General features: G+C 41.9%; 1 protein-coding gene across 6 annotated transcripts in view; it reads right to left on the bottom strand.

The window, feature by feature from the left end:
• Positions 1-20,951, bottom strand: part of SOS2 (SOS Ras/Rho guanine nucleotide exchange factor 2) — a 118,331-nt gene that overhangs the window by 69,536 nt on the left and 27,844 nt on the right. For 3 of the 6 annotated variants that reach the window (XM_038405257.2, XM_043515642.1, XM_043515644.1), the window contains exons 2-6: positions 14,801-14,926; positions 10,838-10,969; positions 6,446-6,610; positions 5,762-5,965; positions 3,895-4,038 (exon numbers count right to left, since the gene is read on the bottom strand). In XM_038405257.2, coding sequence (XP_038261185.1) covers positions 3,895-4,038; positions 5,762-5,965; positions 6,446-6,610; positions 10,838-10,969; positions 14,801-14,926 — 771 coding nt within the window. Of the gene's footprint in view, positions 1-3,894; positions 4,039-5,761; positions 5,966-6,445; positions 6,634-10,837; positions 10,970-12,958; positions 13,019-14,800; positions 14,927-20,951 lie in introns of those variants that run through there. The other 3 variants (XM_038405259.2, XM_043515643.1, XM_038405260.2) reach the window with 3 other exon arrangements.

Below are 20,951 nucleotides of genomic sequence, written 5' to 3'. Positions count from 1 at the left end.
TAGTAAGTGCAAGGAATCATCCATCTTTTGACTAAAGAGGTGTGATTCAAAGGGCAGATTTTCAATTGTGTTCTGTACTTCTCAAGGGAAAGCTGAGGAGTGTAACCAGGGATTCTCTCCTCATAACAATTCCAGTTGCCAAAATGCGCAAGCATGTATCTGCTGAATTAACCACAGCCTGAAGTATGGACTTTGCAACCAACTTTCCTTCCTCTAGATTTGCTCGGAATTCAGAACAATTCTATGAAGGCAGCTTATCCATGAATTTCACTATCTGTCCATAGTGTAGGAAGTCGTATTTGGCCATCAGTGCCAGGTAGTTTGAGATCTGGAACTGTAGGCCAGCTGAGGAGAATACCTTTCAGCCCATAAGATCCAATCTCTTGCCAACCTTGTCAGCTGGGATGGAGCATGGGTGCTACTGTTTAGCCCACTCAATAGAAACTCTGACCCCTTTTGGAAGGGGGATGACATATTAACTCTTTTCTGCCTCTTTCGGAGTGGGGGCACATGTGGCTGGGGTATGCCACACAGTGTGCGCCGGTTGGAGAATGTCCTTGCTGATCGGTAGGGCCACCCTGGCAGGTACTGATGCGTGCAAATTGTCTAGTAGGTGGCACTGTTTGTCCTGCACCTCTTCCAATGGTATCTCAAGGGCTTGAGCTATCCTACACAGCAGCTCTTGGACCTGACTGTGGTTATTAGGGGAGGGGAATCAACAACAGGCTCGTCTGGGGAGGATGATGTAAATCCCTCCATGTCCTGATACTCATGTCCTCAAAACAGAAGTGGTGGGCAATATGTGATGTCTGGGCCCTCAGATTCTGAGGAGGAACCAAAGTCCTGCATTGGTGGCGGCACTGACGAAGCCAGCAACGTTGTATGAACATGGCCAGAAGGTGGAAGATCCAGTATGGGAGGTAGTGCCTTCTTGGTAGGTGAGGGTACCGGGACATGTGGAGACTACATTTTTTCCAGGGCAAAGAGTTTCATGCTGCCCAGGAGCAGCTGAGAGTCTTCCCGGAGTCAAGGGCAACCAATCTATGGATGGGACAGGGTGGTAAGCTTACTTGTTTTGGGACCGGCGATTCCCTAGATGCCAGTGGGCCGATGCCAGGCCGTGCAGGTCTGTAACGAGGACCAGTGGATCCAGTGAGAAATGTGACTTTTTGTCACTATTGTGGGTCTTAGAGCATGGTGCCCCTCCTTGGCCGGAATTAGTGGATAGCATGGCATCCCTCTTAGACCTGGAGGAAGACTTACTGCCATGCTAAGTGCATCTTTCATGACTCATGGCTAGGCCCCAATGTGGGATCTGTAGCACTGGTATCAACGGAGCCGGGCTGGGTCACTGCAGCAGGAGGTGCACTCTTGGGTCATTCAGGCTACATGGGGATTCCCCAGCCAGGATCCAATTGTGGCCCCCTGGTGACTTCCAAGAGGCACTCAAGTCAAAGAGCTCTGCCTTCCACGTAAGGGCAGGAAAGAGTGGTCAGACGTTGGCTGCATAGATAGTGGAGATCACAGACCTCAATTAAATTGACCAATAAATTCACAGACTTGGTTTTTAGCGAAGGTATCTGGTCAGATTTATTGTCAACGAAGCATGGTAATAGCACCTGGCAGACTCTATGAGAATACTAAGACATACATGCTCGTGACAATGGATGTAGCTTAGTCAGTGGCGGGACTTTTCACTGCTCCTTAGGCTGGTCAAAGATACATCTTTATACTCCAATACAAACAAGTTAGTACTGCCCCTTTGACATAGTTACTGCCCCCTGACGTCGCTAGTTATTACCCACCATTTTGCACGTTGGTTTGATTAAAACATTTTTATTACGTACTGCTTTCCTGACCTTCTTTTAGAAGGAGTCATTGTGTTCCTGTTATTCTTGGGGAATGTTTCTGTACCATCCTCGTTATTAGGATGTTTTGGTACCATTTAATATCAGGATGTGTTTGCATGAGCACTTTGTGACTAGCACTTCTTAGGAATGTGTATTTTTGCAATATTAGCCCTGATCTTGCCAAATTTTGTGAGTAGGTCCTGCCTTATTCCAGGCCTTTAATAAAAGGGCTTATGTTTTAGTATCTCTTCCTACTACAGGAAGGAGAGACAGATGCTGCACCTGGATGTAATGTGAGCTTCACCCAAGCAGTAAAGACACTGTTGGTCTCCTAGGTGAGGGAGAACAAACGAGGGCAGGAAGCCCATACTTTGAATCCCAGCCTCTTCATCATACTCCAGTACCCAAACACGGGTGAAAGAGGAAATCTGGGGGAGGAGGCAGCATCATTTGGTTGGGAACCGTCAAGGCGGTGTCCTGAGTCCTGTGACTTACAGAACTTTCAGAAACAAGAAAATTACTCCTGAAAACCAAGCAAAATCCTAACTAACTCCAGTACGCAGATATGGGGGGAAGAGGCAGATTGTTTGGCAGGAAACACCAGAGTGGTTTCCCCAGTCTTTAATCCTATGAAACTTTCAGAAACAAGAAAACTACTACAAAAAAACAACAAAATCCTGACTAAAATAAAGAATAAAAAACAGGTTTTTATGGAGAAAAGTTTGGAAAATGTGTCACCAGGGATGAGAAGACAGCGGAAACTCTGACCTGGGCCATGCAGCGATGAGAAGGAACTAAAGATGCAATCTGTCTGACCTGATCTTTATCACCTCAGGCAAAATCACGAGGCAATGCAAGGGTGCATGCACGGACCTGAGGACACTACTACTTTGAAATGTTCTAGCTCCAAGCACATGTGCATCACCCTCAATGAAATTCAATAGGGACCATCACTCAAAGAAGTTTCTAGTGTAGCCAGCCCTTAGTTTAATTTAGAAAGTGAATTATGCTAAACCGAATTATTGTCACTTGAATTCTGAATAAGGACTTGTCTTCATTACCGGAGTAAGTCAACCTAAGTTATGCTACTCCAGCTACGTGAACAACATAGCTGGAGTCAACGTAGCTTAGATCAACTTACTCTGGTGTCTTCACTGCGCTGCGTTGATGGGAGACGCACGCCAGTCGACTTACCTTACTCCTCTCAGGGACCTGGAGTACCAGAGTCAACCAGAGAGTGCTCTCTTGTCTATTTAGTGGGTCTTCACTTGGACTGCTAAATCGACACCTGCTGCATCGATTGCAGCAGCACTGATCTGCCCGGTAGTGAAGACAAGCCCTAAGAGTGTCCACACAGGTTTAATGCAGTTTTGCTAATCCACTTTAAAAATCACACTAATTCAGATTAATTTTCCTGAACGTCCCAGAGTAGACAAGCCCTGTCTCTCACTGTAAAGAGCTTTCAAATAATTTTTGTGGCTCTGTTCTGTACTCTTTCCAAATTTCCAACCTCCTGTTTAAAATTTTGACACCAGAACTGGATGCAGTATTCTAATATCCATCTCCTCAATGCCATATATAGAGGTAAAATCACCTCCTTACTCCTACTCACTTGTTTATACAACCAAGGATTGCATTAGCCCTTTTGTCACATCATTACACTTGGAGCTCATGGTGAGCTGCTTGTCCACTATGACCCTTAAATCATTTTCAGATTCACTGCTTTCCAAGACACAGCCTTCCATTATACACACATGGCCTGCATTCTTTGATTCTGGATGCATGACCTTGTATCTGTCTGTCTTAAAAAGGCATGTTTGAATGGGCCCATCTTACCAAGCAATCTAGATTGCTCTGTGTGACTGCCCCATCATCATTCTCTGTTCAGAACCTCATAAAAGCTTCGTTTTTTTTTTTTTTGGGGGGGGGGGGGGGAGGAGCAGAACATGCTCTCTATTGTCCATTCCACAGAGATATAGAATCATGGACACTAGCTTAATATGAAAATACAAAATATTCCTATGAAGTGATTTTAGAAACTCACCTCTGCCAGATCTTCAAAGCAGCTGCCAGCCAAAGGATGAGGACTACTTTCATCTGTCATTTCAACAGTATCCTCAATTAACCCCAAGAGCTTCACAGTCAATTCATGAATATCTGAAATGTTGCTAAAGATCATGTCGATATCCTGAGAAAACAAAAATTATGCTTTAGTAATATTTGTTACCATTTCCTTTACTCTTTTGCAGACATCCAGGTGTTTCAGATAAAGTTTGAGCTAAGCCCTGTCTACACTGGCAGCAGGGTGTAGGGCACACGTAGCTTACATGTTGCAGTGAAAACAGGCTGCATCCACCCTGGCAGAGCCTCTCCCCACTGCTGGAGCTTTTGTGTGCTGCCTCCATCATGCCAGAGCCTTTCCCTGCAGCAGGGAAAAGCTCAGGCAGCATGGATGCAACTTGACACTGCACTGTAGATGGAGAAGGTACTTCCTGGGCATATCGAGAGTCATGTAGGGTATACCCACAGGATACAGGTCTGTCATTGCTTGCCTAAGCAGTGTCTCTACTCTACATGCTGCCATAAGGAGTGTGCAGTGTAGACGTATTCTAAATAGGGACAAGACAACAGAAAGAGGGGAAAGGCAGGCAAGTTATAGGCAATTCAGGCCGAGTGATCATGCTTGGGCATATTCACTTTGATCCAACATTGCACAATTTTTACTTTTAAATGTCTGAGAGCATGGTGCAGTATCCAATCCAGCCTTCGAAAGCAGCGTTTCTTGTGAGAGAAGCTACGGGTTATTCACTGGGTAGGACAATAGGGTCCAACTTTTTTAGCCTATACTCTAACAGGCCACAATCAGCAGGGGAGGAGCAGTTTAAAGCTGTCATTATTTCCCCTCCATCACCCTCCTTGCTCTTTTCTGTCTCTGAACTTAACCTGAAGTGAAAATTTAAAAACAACCCCCAGCTCAGGTCTCAGTAACAAAACTTTATCGGATGCATTTATCAGAATGCATCCGATGAAGTGAGCTGTGGCTCACGAAAGCTTATGCTCAAATAAATTTGTTAGTCTCTAAGGTGCCACAAGTACTCCTTTTCTTTTTGCGAATACAGACTAACACGGCTGCTACTATGAAAAATAACAAAACTGTATGATCAAAGCTATGCAGTCACTTTTTCAGAGTACCAGCTGGGCTTGGAGAGGGAAGTGGCAGCTTCCTTTTTCAAGTCCTGCTTTTAGTGTCCCATATCTCAGAATCACACCCATCTGGGCAGTCTTCCCCAACCCATCATCTGGAAAGCACCCTTCCCTTGACTCCAACCTATCAATGGCATCCGTTTCTTCTCCAGTTACCTCCAGCCTTGCCCCACTCCATCCAGTGCTCAGGAATTCATCCCATCTCTCCCTGCCCACACCCTAGCCCCCAAATTTTTTCCTCCCCCTAATCAATTTTCCCCTTTCCCTGTCAATTAAGGGTAAATTACCGAAGTTTCACATCTTCCTCTTTTTGAGGGACATCTGCAGCCCCTCTTCCTAGCACTCTCTTTCCTAGGAACCCCAGTTCCTCCATCTGCTGCTATGTTGCTTGCCTGGTAAAGTGCAGGTGCATAATTGCATAAGAATCAGGCTTTCTACCACATGACCATCTGGCACTATAACTATTGTTTGCATCCAAAAAAAAACCCTTGCTTTTTAAACCTTGGTCTGAGAATATTCATCTAAGACTGCTACCTGCAGTCCCTTCCTCTTATTTCAGGCACCAGTCACCACTTCTGTTATACACTAGAATACTTCAAACCAAATTTCACCTACTCTGCTACAATCAATGTAAATTTGCTAAGTTATGGTTGAAAATGGATATGCAAGTATTTAAGCATTAAAAGAGTAATTAAAAAGGGACTTACATAAGGTGTGAACAACTTTCTGTTAGACAGGAAAGCTTCCCGAAACACTTTTATTATCAGATTCAACTCCCGCAGATATTGTCTTTCTTCTGCAATTTCAGTTCTCACTAGCTCATAGTAATTGAGTTCACCTGAAGAAGAGGGCTCATCTTCACACAGCGAAACCAAACCAATAACATCCTGATCAAACATATCCATCAAAACCTAGCAAAGAGTGAAAGTCAAGTTTTTATACAAGTCTGATTTCTATCCTTCATTCAAACTCAATGGTCTCAATTTGTTCAAAAACTAGTGAACTGTATTTAACACAACACTTTCTGTAATAACAATCACAAGGTAGTAAAGTTGAATCTTTGGCAGGATCAATTGCCAATGCTGTGGTTTTTATAATTTAGTGCAGCAGGAAAACAAGTTAGGATTTGAGGAAGAAGGATTCAAAAGAACACAAGACATCTTGCAAAAGCTTTTGCCTGATAATGAAGATAACTGAAATTCAACAAAAAAGGTTTCTGAATTTAATAAAGATGAAACTAGAAAGAGAGAGTGAAGAATCTACCATTATTAAGAGGTGTTATAATAATGATAATCTTAACAGTATGATGCAGTTGGGAACTAAAGCAAAAGGTTTTTAAATAAAGTGTTAAGCCATTTAAACATCAGTATAGCAAATCAACTATTTCTTACCTTATCAGCACACATAGACACTTTAATGTCTTGCTGGGAGATTTCAAAGTGTCGTATATTGAAAACATAATTTCCAGCCAGTTTCAAAATGTCAGCTGAGATATATTCCAAAACAGCCACAATATAAAGAGAGACATGATAATCTACTTTATAGCCTAGAACCTCCTGCAAATTAAAAAGAACACAAACTAAAACCATAGTCATGCCTGAAAGTTATTGACGTTGAGCACCATATTTGAAAACTAAGATATTTGGCATTTTTACCAAAAGGATTTTTGCTTTGAGTTACCAGCTAACACACAACTGCAATAGCCAGAGCACAGAACTGAAAACGGGTGTCTGTGGCCAGCAATATTTACCAAGGAAGAGCTTAGAAACACGCCACTGTCACATTTTGCCTGCTACAGAAACATGGCTTTTCAAATCCCATTAAAATTAAAGGACTTGAGTGGGACCATTCATGTGCTTAAAATTAAACAAGCCTAAGTCCTTGCAGGATGAAAGCCTACACATGGAAATTGGAAATAAAAGGATTCTTCCTTTTACATTTTTAATGCAAAATGTGTTTGCACCTTTTGCAGAATTAAAAATTGTATGCTCTTAATCTCTTGCAGGCTGTAATTCACGTTAGCCTGTCCATTATCCTGGAACATTTGACCACTATCGAAAGACAGGCTACTGGGCTTGATGGATCATTGGTCTGACCCAGTATGGCCATTTTATATAATCTTAAATAGGAATTAAGTGAAGTGTTCACACAAAACGTGTGCAACTGAAGAAATCACATACTTATACTCAAATTAATATGAAGGGGTTAATTAAGCTTTGGGAGGAAAGAAAGTGGAGTAGAAGAGAAAAACAGGGAAGACATTGTTCCACTTCTGAAAACATTTCAAACAACAGGATGATATTTTTCATATTCTGCTGAGGGTTTACTTCACCCCACATCTTTTGCCTGTTACATATTTGTGATAGGACCATCAGGAATAAATACAGATAGGCTTGTGCATTTTAGTAATATTAACCTTGTATTATGCCATCATCTATTTTGGGATGCATCATTTAAAACCAGCTACTACGGTCCTATATACTTGCCCACTAGCTGATTTTACTGGTGTAAAGAGTAAGGCTATGATTTAGTCATGAAGGTCGCAGAAGTCACAGAATCCGTGACTTCCAGCAAGCTCCGTGACTTCAGCCTGTGGTGGGCAGGAGCTGTAGGGTCCCCCAGTGCCCGCAGGGGAAGGGAGCTGCAGGGTACCTGTGGCACCTCTGGCAGCCCCTGGAGCTCCAAGCCGCCATGGGCAGTGGGGAAACCACCCCCAACCCCTAGCCGACACAGGAGGCAGGGGACCCCCGGAGCTGCAGGGAGCAGGGGTACCCTGCAGCCCCCCAGCTGCTGCAAATGGCTCCTAGCCCCTGCACAGCTGCCCTGCTTCAGGCGGTGTGGGGACCCTCAGATCCCATTTTGTCAAGTATATTTTTAATAAAAGTCACAGGTCACGGCTTATGTGAATTTTTCTTTTTTGCCCATGACCTGTCTATGACTTTTACTAAAAATATCCATGAAAAAAAATCTTAGCCTTAGTAATGAGTAATCTCCAGAAAGAAAAGCATTATTCAGAGCTGCTAGGTTTTCCTTCTCAACAGCCACCCCCAACCACTGTCGTAAACTAAGATATTATACTCGATAGATAGGAGTCTGATTATTCCAGAGAGAAATACTGAAAAGGCCTCAAGTCTACCTGGTATCGAATACATATCTGCTGTCTGTCTTCTTTTTTTATGCTAGTTGCTAACTTTATTCAGCAATGCTACCATCTGACAGAAGGAATTTCCTTTTACATTTTGGAAATATGAAGCATGGAGAGAAACAGATGCACATTATACCTTAATAGAAAGAAACTTTTGCATTTTTAAAGACTGACTTAAAGATGAAAAATCAGTGGATATTGTAAAACTAATTCAGGATAAACCTATGCTTTAAAAAAATCCCATTTCAAAAATCAACAGTATGCCCAAGAAATTGAACTTCCAGGCTTTCATGGTTTCTTCAAATTTAACCAGTGGCACTACTAGTTAAGAAGTGAAAGCCAAACAAGAATTTTTCCTGCCATTAAGTTTGATGTGAGAATATGTTAGACCAGGGATTCTCACAACAAATTTTTTGGTGGCCACGGTGACAATTTTTCCTAAAATTCTTAATTAACTTTAGGAAAAACAAATATACATGTCCAAAAAGATTCAATAAATTACAATAATTTGAAGACAATAATAAGAATAAATGTACAGTTGTCTCTATTCTTTACTGGACACACAAATAAGGTGCTCTGAAGGTTCTTGTCTTTTTTGTTGTTGTTTCTTTTGCTTTTTTAAAAAGATTTGCTAGCTAGTAAGTCTGCTGCTGTGAAAAGTGATATTAACAAACATACAAATATCACTTTTCACAGTAGTAGACTTACTCAGTCCTAGCAAGCCCGGGGACAAATTAAGCCTTGGATGGGGAGGTTGATGGGGGGAACTGGGAGACGGGGGGAATGCATGATGGGCTGGTGGAGGCCAGAGGCGATGGGCGGAGGGGAGCCCCACAGCTGGGGGCTTGGAGCTCCATGGCCAGAGCCTGCTATCTGCCACCCCAGGAAGGTGGGGAACTCATTAGCTGCCTGTTCCTCCAGCATGTGTATCTCGGGGGTGGGGAGGGGCAGGTCCAAGCCCTGCTGTTGGCCCTGGGGGTGGGACTATCGCTTTGCCGCCACCCCAATCACTGCCCAGGGGCTGTGGCCACAAGAAAAGCCCCGATGGCCGTATGTGGCCACAATGGCCATATTTGAGAAACACTATGTTAGACAAACCATAAGAACTTGACAGCTAATTCTTTCTTAGAACTGTACGTATTATAGCACAAAGTCTTAATTTTTTTAAAAACCCTTTGAAGTAATTTGCAGCGCTATAAAAGAATGTCACCACACGTTTTCTAAAGAACGCATCTTCACATGCTGACACATAATTTTGTATTTAAATAATATTTCCAAGCAGAGATTTCTAACATACATTTCTCAATAAAGGAAAAGGAGAAGGAACTTTAAGAGCCAGACCTGGAAATTGAGCCAAACCTAGTTCCCTTCAAAGCAAATGAGCACTTTGACACAAATTACAAAAAATAAAAAATAAATTGTTTACTGTGACCTTAAAGAAGCTAACTTACTAAACTGAAGACTAAGCATGTCAATGTTGCAATACCAGTTACTTCTTTACTTAGAAAAATATGGCCCTTATTCTACATTTCACTGTAAAAATAATATCTTATTATACGTACAGATCAGAAATGCTTCCCAGACCTTGCTGATCTTTAATAACGCCCTTCTAAAGTATACCTGTAAATTACCATATACTACAACGTTCCAAAAGCAACAGCCTTTTATTCCCTCGTTGATTCTGTGGTCTCTTTATTTAGAGCTTCCTGGTCACTTACTGATACTTGGTCACATGGAACAAGTATGAATGAGTAAAGGAATATTGACTTACTTTCCTCTTCCCAAGGCTATGGGCAGGAAGGTTGAATAAGGAATATCTATCCCTCTTCCATTTACACAGGCAAAGAAGTGAACTTAATTCAGCTATTGCTACAGCTACACTGATCTGAACGTTGGAAATGCTATTCTGCTAAGAAAAATGATACTAAAAATAGCATTGGGGGATTAAATGTTTGTGACTCAACGATTTCCATTTCAAACTTGCTTAGTTTGAAAGTAAAATGTATCTGCCAGCTCTATACATCTGAGTGTCAAGTTGGCTAGTTTCCTTCTCAACCCCCGCGCCCCATAATACACGTTTTGTAGTTCAAATTAGGACTTCTGTTTTGCCTTGGAAAACTCACTGTTGTCAAATTATGCCTCAGTGACACCTTCTGACTCCAACGGGTCTGCACAAATGTAATTGATTGGAATTCAGTAAACATTTCTGTTGTTAATATATGAGGAATAGTATCCAGCTCGATCCCTCTTAGCTGTTTTGCCTCCACAGTGCCAATACAGCAGTAAATACAGATACTAAAGGTGACCAGGTAGAACTCTGAATACATAAAGGGAGCAGATATGTGGGGTAATATTTTTTTATGTAGTTAACTTTTCAGAGTAGAACTAAACTTTAATAAATGAAGTCTACAACAAGAGAGATTCAAAAGTTTGGTTTAGTGCTACATTTACGTAAATACAGTATACTAAAATGGCTACTTTTACTCTTCCAACCAACATCAGAAACTGATCTGGATTTGTCTTTTCTTTTCTACAATAATTTACACACAAATTAAAAAAGAAATATTTAAAGATACTATGCTAAACAAGCAAAACATAGCATAAAGTAAAAATTAACTCTGAGACTTATCTAAAATACCTTTAATAGGGGATGTATCTTGTCCACAGGTAGTAGGAGAGGGTTTCTTCGTTTTCGTTTCTCTATAGCAGACTGTGCATCAGCAATAGCCCACTTGTCAATTGGATGAGGAAATGTCTTTTGAACTCGCTCCTGTCCAAACATAAGAAATGCAGGTTAACCAGTCAGCATACATAAAAACTTGCAAAATAGTCACTCACCTAATTTCCCTATTGATGTTTGTACCCCATTGCTTCTCCACGTCTAACTGCTCCATTGCTCTTTCTCTTAGGCTTTTCTCCTTTCATGCAGCCCCACCTCTAAGGCTGGAACAATCTTCTACTCCCAACAGAACAAGCATCCTTTCAAATCTCACCTCAAAACAGTCCTTCCTGCCCTTTATTATTTGCATTATGACAGGACTTAGAGGTTTCAACTGAGATGGGGCCCAATCATACTGAGCACTGTACAATCACAGTGAGAGAGGACACTAAAGAGCTCTCCGTCTAACTGGAAAAGACAAAGGGATATTGTTCCCATTTTACAGATGGGGAATTAAGGGTCTGTCTACAAAGCAAAGTAAAACCTGTGGCTGGCCCATGCCAGTCGACTCAGGCTCGTGAGCTGCAGGGGTGTTTCATTGTGGTGTCAATGGTCAGGCCTGGGCTGCAGCCAGAGCTCGGGGACCCTCCCACCCTGTGGGGCCCTACAGCCCGGGTTACAGCCCAAGGCCAGAAGTCTATACAACAACGAAACTTCCCTGCAGCACAGGCCCCATGAGCCCACATCAGCTAGCACAGACCAGTCACAGGTGGCTAGTTACTGTGTAGACATACCCTACTAATGGCCGATTCATTAGCATTTTGTCATCACATTTACATCATTTTAGTTTACACAAGGACGCTGTTTGGCCCACACAAGCTTGTGCTTAGGTCAGTGATGCCCCAACTTTTCAGGGTCATGCCCCCCCTTACCCCTGTCCATGCCCCCACGAGCCCGGGTTGGGAGGGGGCAGGCGGGGTAAGGAGGCCGAGGCCAGGGCTGCATCTGGGAGTAGGTCTGGAAACAGAGCCATAACCAGGGACAGAGGCTGGGGGCAGGGTGTGGAGCCACAGCAGGGGTAGGAGGTGCTCCCTCCCCATCCCTATGGGGGCTGGCCCAGGTCCCACCACGCCCCCCACAAAGGTTCCTCCGCTCCCCTCAATTTGGAGACCTCTGGATTAGGTTTATGTGCCCCTCCTGTGTAATGAGATTGGGCACCACTACCCTAAAGCACAGAGAGAAGATGCAACTTGCCCACAGTCACTGAGAGTCTGTGACCGAAGTAGGAACTGAACCCAGATGACAAGCTCTGTTCCTTTCTCCATGGGCCCAGAAGGTAGTCATGGACAATTGCTCTTCTTCCCCAAAGGCCTTCAAGTGGGGTGCTACAAGGTTCTATTCTCATCTCCCTCAACGTCAGATGCGACACATGGTTTGGGTGGTGCCATCATACAACTCTACTTTACAACTGTCACCAGAGCTGAATAGTTCAGTTTTCCCAGTGTATAGTCAAGACTGACATCTAGATGAGGGCTAGATGGCTGAAGCTCAATTCAGACAAGACAGAGATTTTACTCATTAGCTGCAGGAATCATCCAGGAGATGGTTGAGTTGATGTGTCCCCTCAATAAAGGGCTTTTGCCCACAGGAAGGTGTATAATTTGCTTTTGACAGGAAGGTGTATAATCTGGCGGTCTTGCTAGATTCAAAGTTCTCGTAAATGATCACATGGCAATACTAGCTAACAGTCCTTTTTGTCATCCTACACCAAATAAACAGATTGCAACCTTTCCTCTTGGATGCAAGCCTTGCCGCAATTATTCACAGCTTCGTGACCTTTACACTGGATTACTGCAATCAACTTCACTTGGACTGCACCTGAAAGTCACCCAAAAACAAGGTAATGTGGAACATAGCTGTCCACTGACTTATCAGTTCATCTCACAGAGTGCATATGACACTTGGGCTTAATACTGCACTGGCTTCCTGTTTATAGTTGGAAACAATTCAAAGTGTTGTTTCTAACCTATTAAACCCTTTATGGTTTGGGTCTTGGGTACCTTAGGCTTGCTCCTGTTCACACTTACACACATACTTAACTTTACATGCAAATAGTCCATTTATTCCAATGGGAGCTACTTGCATGTGTAGATATTTGCATGAACAGGATCTTAGATCACTGATCTCCTTGTGTTCTATCATGACAACTGAGAACAGCTGAGGTGTACAGCAAACAATCTCCAGATTTAAGCTTCAGGGTCTGGTGGCAGAGTGATCTCCATGAATAGACCTTGACTCATTCCTACATTCATCTGGTAGAGTTTAAGTCTGTTGACCTTCAAGGTGTACCACTGTTTTTGGGAACTTGCAGTTACTCTTTAAACATACTTCCTAATTTTTAATGAAATAATTAAGTCTAGTTAGGTGACATTACTAAGTGCTTTTATCAATATTATTGTTTCACTACCTAAAAAAAGCAATTTTTTTAAAAAAGATACAACTAAAACTATAGCTAAAATCTTATGTGCTGAGATATCTCTTTGCTCAGATAAAGTATTGGCAGTTTTATAAAAGGTTAGCATCTCTCTTTTCTCTAAGAAACAATGTGTGAGGACTTGGGAATCTTATAGACAAAGTTTCTTATATAAATCAATACTGGTGTAATTGTTTAATAAAATACATACCTAAAATCTTTAGCTCATACATGTGGAGTATAATTATACCCAATAGGAAATTAATACTCACACAAACTTATTTTAGCATTCCTTTTGTATTAGAAGACAGAAATTACAGGGCTAGCGAGCAGGTGACAGTCTCTGACATGGCATAGCATTGCTCTATATTCTAGAGGACTGGATAGCTTGGGGACTGGAGATAGAACACAGAGCTTTTGACCTCTACATATAAAGTTTAAATCCAGACTCTGCTGGTGGTAGCTAGAAGTAATAAGGGCTATTAAGGGACATCTAAAAAATAAGCTTATTTAGCTTTATACAAATCTTTGTACAACAATATAAAACAATCATAAACCAATATTAAGAATTAATCAATTGACTCAATGTCAAGTAATGTATTTAAAAACACTATACACAATAAGAATCTCAAACCCTCCAGGAGATCAGTTTTGTAAACAAACATATTTTACATTTTTATAAGTACTCACAAATTATTCATTTCCATAACAAATCTGTAGAATATTAGATGAGACCATCAGTTTGTAGTGGACTGAAAGTGCCTTACATACACAGCTATAATTTGTCCAATATGCTACAAAACCAGTCAGGCTGGTTTTTTAACCCTCCCCCCCTCTTTTTTTTTTTTTTTTTTTTTTATAAAGACAGTCAATTTTTCTAATGTGAAAGATAACAGCTATTTAAAACTATGACATAACTTTGGATATGTCTGTTAAAAAGTGCAGCCCACTAAGGTCCCAATTCTGTAACTGACCATGCATAGACAGATAGCTGCAAGAATATAGAGCCTCACTGAGTTCAACAACCTCCCCACTCTATCAGTTGCAAGATCAGGACCTAAATCGGTAGTTTAAATTCATTACATTAAAATGTTTATGTTTTGCTTTTGGGGATTAACTAAAAAGGAAGATTAAATCCCTGCAAGCTTTAATTCTAAAGTTCAAGGTCTATTTTAACTAAAGCAATACAAAACATTCGCAGCTAGCTATGCTTTTCTGTACTTGTTAAATACACAATAGATTTTGTTTTAAATATTACCAGACAGTTATGAGACTTCTGAACAGAAACTGCAGCGCAAATAAAACTCCATTTCTGAAAGCAGAACAGACTAATCTTTTAGAAAAATGCCCTATTTATATTCTACCTTGTTATAAATTAACATTAGATTACTTACAATAGTTGAGTACAGTCATTTTGTAAGCAAGCACCTGTTTTCCAGTATTAGATAAGACAGCTTTGCCATTCTCACCTCAACATCTTGGACAGTCCGTGGCTGTGCAATGCATAGTTTGTTTAGCAGCTGAAGTATCAACTCTTCAATGTAATAGAGGGAATCTTCTTTTGCTGAAAAACTGGGATGAACCTGTTGCTGAACCTGCACAATAGAATTATTTTCTTCAGTCAGAAGCTGCATTGAAGGATGTGTGGAGGAGCATATGGTAGCAAAAACAGATTAAAAATACTACATATTTTATAGTCTTGCAAATTCCCACACACATGAGGTGAGTAGGAAGCTTTCCTATGTAGTACATATAATGGCATCAACTCATGCCATTATAATGCTTTCATTTAATGATAAAACTAAATACAGATGCAAAGAAGACTTTAAATATGTGAATCAAAAGCAGACTAATGGTACAGCTGCCTGGACAGTGAGAAAGAAACTGTAGAGGTAAGCTCCCCGTACCCTACCACAGGTTCAGCAGCAGAATGAGTGAAGGAAGAGCAACAATGGTCTCCATTAAAAATAGCAGTATTGATTAGTTTAGCTGAGGGGGGAAGGGCAGAGATAGAATTAACAGACTGGAGAAAGACCCGAGGAGCTGGGACGGTGAGAAAAGAGAACTGATGAATTTGACAGGAACAGAATTAATTACTTGGAGAAAAGGCCAGGGGTGAATGGACGTAAGAATGGGGTGAAGTAGCTAGTGAATTGCTGTCCGGTATGTGAGAAAAACAAATGTGAAGTGTGTATTTGTGAGAGATGGAAAGATCAGCGTGAAGTGTGCATGGATGAGCAAGAGAATAAATGAGTAAGTGTCACTGCACTTGTCTAGATTAGGCACAAATTGAGGGTAGCTAACCCTAACCTTTTTCCTAGCATAGTCAAAAATTAATACCACCTTTTACCTCAATTCAGCTCGGTGAGATCAACTGTAGGCTTCCTCTCCCCAAGGTCAACCTCAACCAGCTACACTGAGGTAAAATACACTAACCTGCGTCTACATTAATGGAAAGGTCGTGGTTAGCTAACACGGTTTAGCAACTCTGATTTATCCTGAATCTCTTTTCTCAAATTTCACAAACACTGAGGGTATGGCTACACTTGTAGATGTAGAGCACTTTGAGTTAAACCAGCCTTCATAGAGTGCAGCAGGGAAAGCGCTGCAATCTGTCCACACTGACAGCTTCAAGTGCATTGGCATGGCCACATCTGCGGCACTTACAGCAGCATTGGGAGCAGTGCATTATGGGCAGCTATCCCAGCATGCAATTGACTGCAACATGCTTTTCAAACTGGGGGGGTGGAGGTGACAGGAAGTGTGTTGTGTGTATGTAGGGGGAGACAGTGGGTTTTTGGAGGGCTGAAAGCATATCAGCATGCTGTCTTGTAAGTTCAAACAGCCGCAGACCTCACCCTCCCTCTCTCTCTCCCACACAGCATTCCACAGTAACGGCTTGCTTTGTCTTGGAGCCAGCTGTCAGCTTTCAAAGGGCATAATCCCATTCCTAGGCGAGTTCAAAACAATGAAAAGAGCAGCCACTTGACTTAAGGGGATTATGGGACATTTCCGGAGGCTGATCAGAGCGCAGTAATGAAACACCTCGTTCACACTGACGCCTAGGCGTTTCAGCCACTAGGCAACAAGCATTAATCTTCTTGCCGAGGTGGAGTACCAGGATTGCTCTAGCAGTGGAGTCAGAGCACTCTACGTGCCTTGCCAGTGTGGACGGGAGAGAGTTAGGGTGCCCGGGGCTGCTTTAATGTGCTCTAACTTGCAAGTGTAGCCAAGCCCTGAGAGACCACCCAGATTCCCAATTTATCTCAGCAGGATATGAATCAGAAAAAAGCAATACTTAGATTTAAATTATAGCCTCCCCATAAAAAAGCCACACAGTACACAATCAAAAAGGGAAATTCCCCATTTTTCCATGCAAATTACAGATTAAGCCAACTCAATAAGTGACTTTACACTGTTATTTATTTATGGCAATATTCACTAGGTACTTTCTAGACACAAAAGACAGATAGTCCTTGATCTTAAGAGCTCACAATCTAAAGATTACATCAGTGAGGTCAAGTTCTGTTCCTCTGATCCATGCAGGTTGCTCCTTCTGAAGACAAAGGGAGCTCCCTGTTCACACTGAAAGATTCTGACCTTCAAAAGGGTTTCTCTCAAACAATACCTAATAAGATGATGGATTACTGATACTTAATCATTCCATATTAATATGGACTTTTCAGAGGAGGGATAGTAACGAAAGATGTACTCCATGGCCTGGGCCAAGGATATCTAAAATACCATCAAGCTCCAGGACAAAGACCATGGTTAGAGACACAAGATGGGTGAGGTAATATGTTTTATTGGACCAAACTTCTGTTGGTGAGAAAGACAAGCTTTTGAGCTACATAGATCTCTTCCTCTGGCTTCTTCCTTCGGGGGCAGTTCGAGACTGGGGAATGAATTCTCCCAAGAACTAAGGACAATCCCAAACCTCACCACTTTCCACTCCAAGTGCAAGGTGCATTTATAGATTCATAGATACTAAGGTCAGAAGGGACCATTCTGATCATCTAGTCCGACCTCCTGCACAGAGCAGGCCACAGAATATCACCCACCCACTCCTATGAAAAACCTCACCCATGACTGAGCTATTGAAGTCCTTAAATCATGGTTCAAAGACTTAAAGGAGCAGAGAAACCTCCCTCAAGTCAACCATGCCCCATGCTACAGAGGAAGGCGAAAAACCTCTAGGGCCTCTCCAATCTGCCCTGGAGGAAATTTCCTTCCCGACCCCAAATATGGCAATCAGCTAAACCCTGAGCATATGGGCAAGATTCACCAGCCAGATACCCAGGAAAGAATTTTCTATAGTAACTCAGATCCCATCCATCTAATATCCCATCTCAGAGGATTTGGCCTATTTACCCTGAATATTTAAAGATCAATTACTTACCAAAATCCCATCATACCATCTCCTCCATAAACTTATCGAGTAGAATCTTAAAACCAGATAGATCTTTTGCCCCCACTGCTTCCCTTGGGAGGTTATTCCAAAACTTCACTCCTCTGACGGTTAAAAACCTTCGTCTGATTTCAAGTCTAAACTTCCTGGTGGCCAGTTTATACCCATTTGTTCTTGTGTCCACATTGGTGCTGAGCTTAAATAATTACTCTCCCTCTCCTATATTTATCCCTCTGATATATTTATAGAGAGCAATCATATCTCCCCTCAACCTTCTTTTAGTTAGGCTAAACAAGCCAAGCTCCTTAAGTCTCCTTTCATAAGACAAGTTTTCCATTCCTCGGATCGTCCTAGTAGCCCTTCTCTGTACCTGCTCCAGTTTGAATTCATCCTGTTTAAACATGGGAGACCAGAACTGCACACAGTATTCTAGGTGAGGTCTCACCAGTGCCTTGTATAACGGTACTAAAACCTCCTTATCCCTACTGGAAATGCCTCTCCTGATGCATCCCAAAACAGCATTAGCTTTTTTCACAGCCATATCACATTGGCAGCTCATAGTCATCCTATGATCAACCAATACTCCAAGGTCCTTCTCCTCTTCCGTTACTTCTAATTGATGCGTCTCCAGCTTATAACTAAAATTCTTGTTATTAATCCCTAAATGCATAACCTTACACTTCTCACTATTAAATTTCATCCTATTACTATTACTCCAGTTTACAAGGTCATCCAGATCCTCCTGTATAATATCCCGATCCTTCTCCGAATTGGCAATACCTCCCAGCTTTGTATCATCTGCAAACTTTATTAGCACACTCCCACTTTTTGTGCCAAGGTCAGTAATAAAAAGATTAAATAAGATTGGTCCCAAAACCGATCCCTGAGGAACTCCACTGGTAACCTCCCTCCAACCTGACAGTTCGCCTTTCAGTAGGACCCGTTGCAGTCTCCCCTTTAACCAATTCCTTATCCACCTTTTGATGTTCATATTGATCCCCATCTTCTCCAATTTAACTAATAATTCCCCATGTGGCACAGTATCAAATGCCTTACTGAAATCTAGGTAAATTAGATCCACTGCATTTCCTTTATCTAAAAAATCTGTTACTTTTTCAAAAAAGGAGATTAGGTTGGTTTGGCACAATCTACCTTTTGTAAAACCATGTTGTATTTTGTCCCATTTACCATTGACTTCAATGTCCTTAACTAATTTCTCCTTCAAAATTTTTTCCAGGACCTTGCATACTACAGATGTCAAACTAACTGGCCTGTAGTTACCCGGATCACTTTTTTTTTCCTTTCTTAAAAATAGGAACTATATTAGCAATTCTCCAATCATTCGGTACTATTCCTGAGTTTACAGATTCATTAAAAATTCTTGCTAATGGGCTTGCAATTTCAGGTGCCAATTCCTTTAATATTCTTGGATGAAGATTATCTGGGCCCCCCGATTTAGTCCCATTAAGCTGTTTCAGTTTCGCTTCTACCTCTGATATGGTAATATCTACCTCTATATCCTCCTTCCCATTTGTCATGCTACCATTATCCCCAAGATCCTCTTTAGCCTTATTAAAGACTGAGGCAAAGTATTTGGTTAGATATTGGGCCATGCCTAGATTATCTTTAACCTCCACTCCATCCTCAGTGTTAAGCGGCCCCACTTCTTCCTTCTTAGTTTTCTTCTTATTTATATGGCTATAGAACCTTTACTATTGGTTTTAATTCCCTTTGCAAGGTCCAACTCTACTTGACTTTTAGCCTCTCTCACTTTATCCCTACATCTTCTGACCTCAATTAGGTAGCTTTCCTTGCTGATCCCTCCCATCTTCCACTCCCTGTATGCTTTCTGCTTCTTCTTAATCACCTCTCTAAGATGCTTGCTCATCCAGCTTGGTCTACAACTCCTTCCTATGAATTTTTTCCCCTTTCTTGGGATACAGGCTTCCAATAGCTTCTGCAGTTTTGATTTAAAGTAATCCCAGGCCTCCTCTACCTTTAGATCCATAAGTTCTTCAGTCCAATCCACTTCCCTAACTAATTTCCTTAATTTTTGAAAGTCAGCCCTTTTGAAATCAAAAACCCGAGTTGCAGATTTATTTTTGTTAATCCTTCCATTTAGTTTAAACTGAATTAGCTCATGATCACTTGAGCCAAGATTGTCCCCTACAACCATTTCTTCTATGAGGTCCTCGCTACTCACCAAAATTAAATCTAAAATGGCATCCCCTCTAGTCGGTTCAGCAACTACTTGATGAAGGAATCCATCAGCTATCGCATCTAGGAAAATCTGAGCCCTATTATTATTACTAGCACTGGTCCTCCAGTCTATATCTGGGAAGTTAAAGTCTCCCATGATCACGCAGTTTCCATTAGTATTTACTTTAATAAAGACATTAAAAAGGGCTCTATCCATATCCAAATTAGATCCCGGAGGTCTATAGAACACCCCAAGCACTATCGTAGGAGAAGCTTTACTAGTTTTCTTCCCCAATGTAATTTTTGCCCAGACGGACTCTGTCTTATCCATTGCATTGCTTCTTATTTCTTTACATTCTACCTCATCATTGATAAATGATTTCTTTGACCTGGACTTCTCTAACAAACACATTACAACAAAAGAACATTTATTAAAATCCTGCCAAAACAAGATACTCCACTGCGCATGTTTCTCCCTTTGAGGAGAGGTTGAGAGAACAAACCTCACCTGACAGATAGGCGGTCACACTGCTTAGTGCAGGACTTGAAGCCGCGCAGATCACAGGTGCAGACTTTTCAAACGGCCGAGGGGTGCTCAACCCCCGGCCCCGCCCCTTCCCACCCAGCTCTGCCCTTTCCCCCCGAGCACACAGCATCCTCGCTCCTCCCTGCATGCTGTGAAACAGCTGTTTGTGGCAGGCGGGAGGTGCTAGAAGGGGTGGGGAGGAGCTGATTGGGCGATGCCGGTAGGTGCTGAGCTCTCATCTCACTACAGTAGAACTCTATTATCACCATGAAAAGGTATCTCAGTTGAGACTACATATCCTTGTCAAATCTAGTATAAAAGTGCATCAGTTCCTAGTGTTAAGATCTCTTATTTTACAAACTGAATGCATAGCTCAAACAGAGCTTTCACCTGCTTTGTCAAGACCACATGGATACCCCATGACACAGAAGACTAAGGCAGAGGATGTCTGAATGCATCAGGCTCCCCATTAATCTGATCACATAGG

This window comes from Dermochelys coriacea, chromosome 6 (assembly GCF_009764565.3).
Source record: "Dermochelys coriacea isolate rDerCor1 chromosome 6, rDerCor1.pri.v4, whole genome shotgun sequence".
Lineage (NCBI taxonomy): Eukaryota > Metazoa > Chordata > Testudines > Dermochelyidae > Dermochelys > Dermochelys coriacea.
Note: the sequence above shows the minus strand (reverse complement) of the source record. Positions and strands in the feature narration are given on the sequence as shown.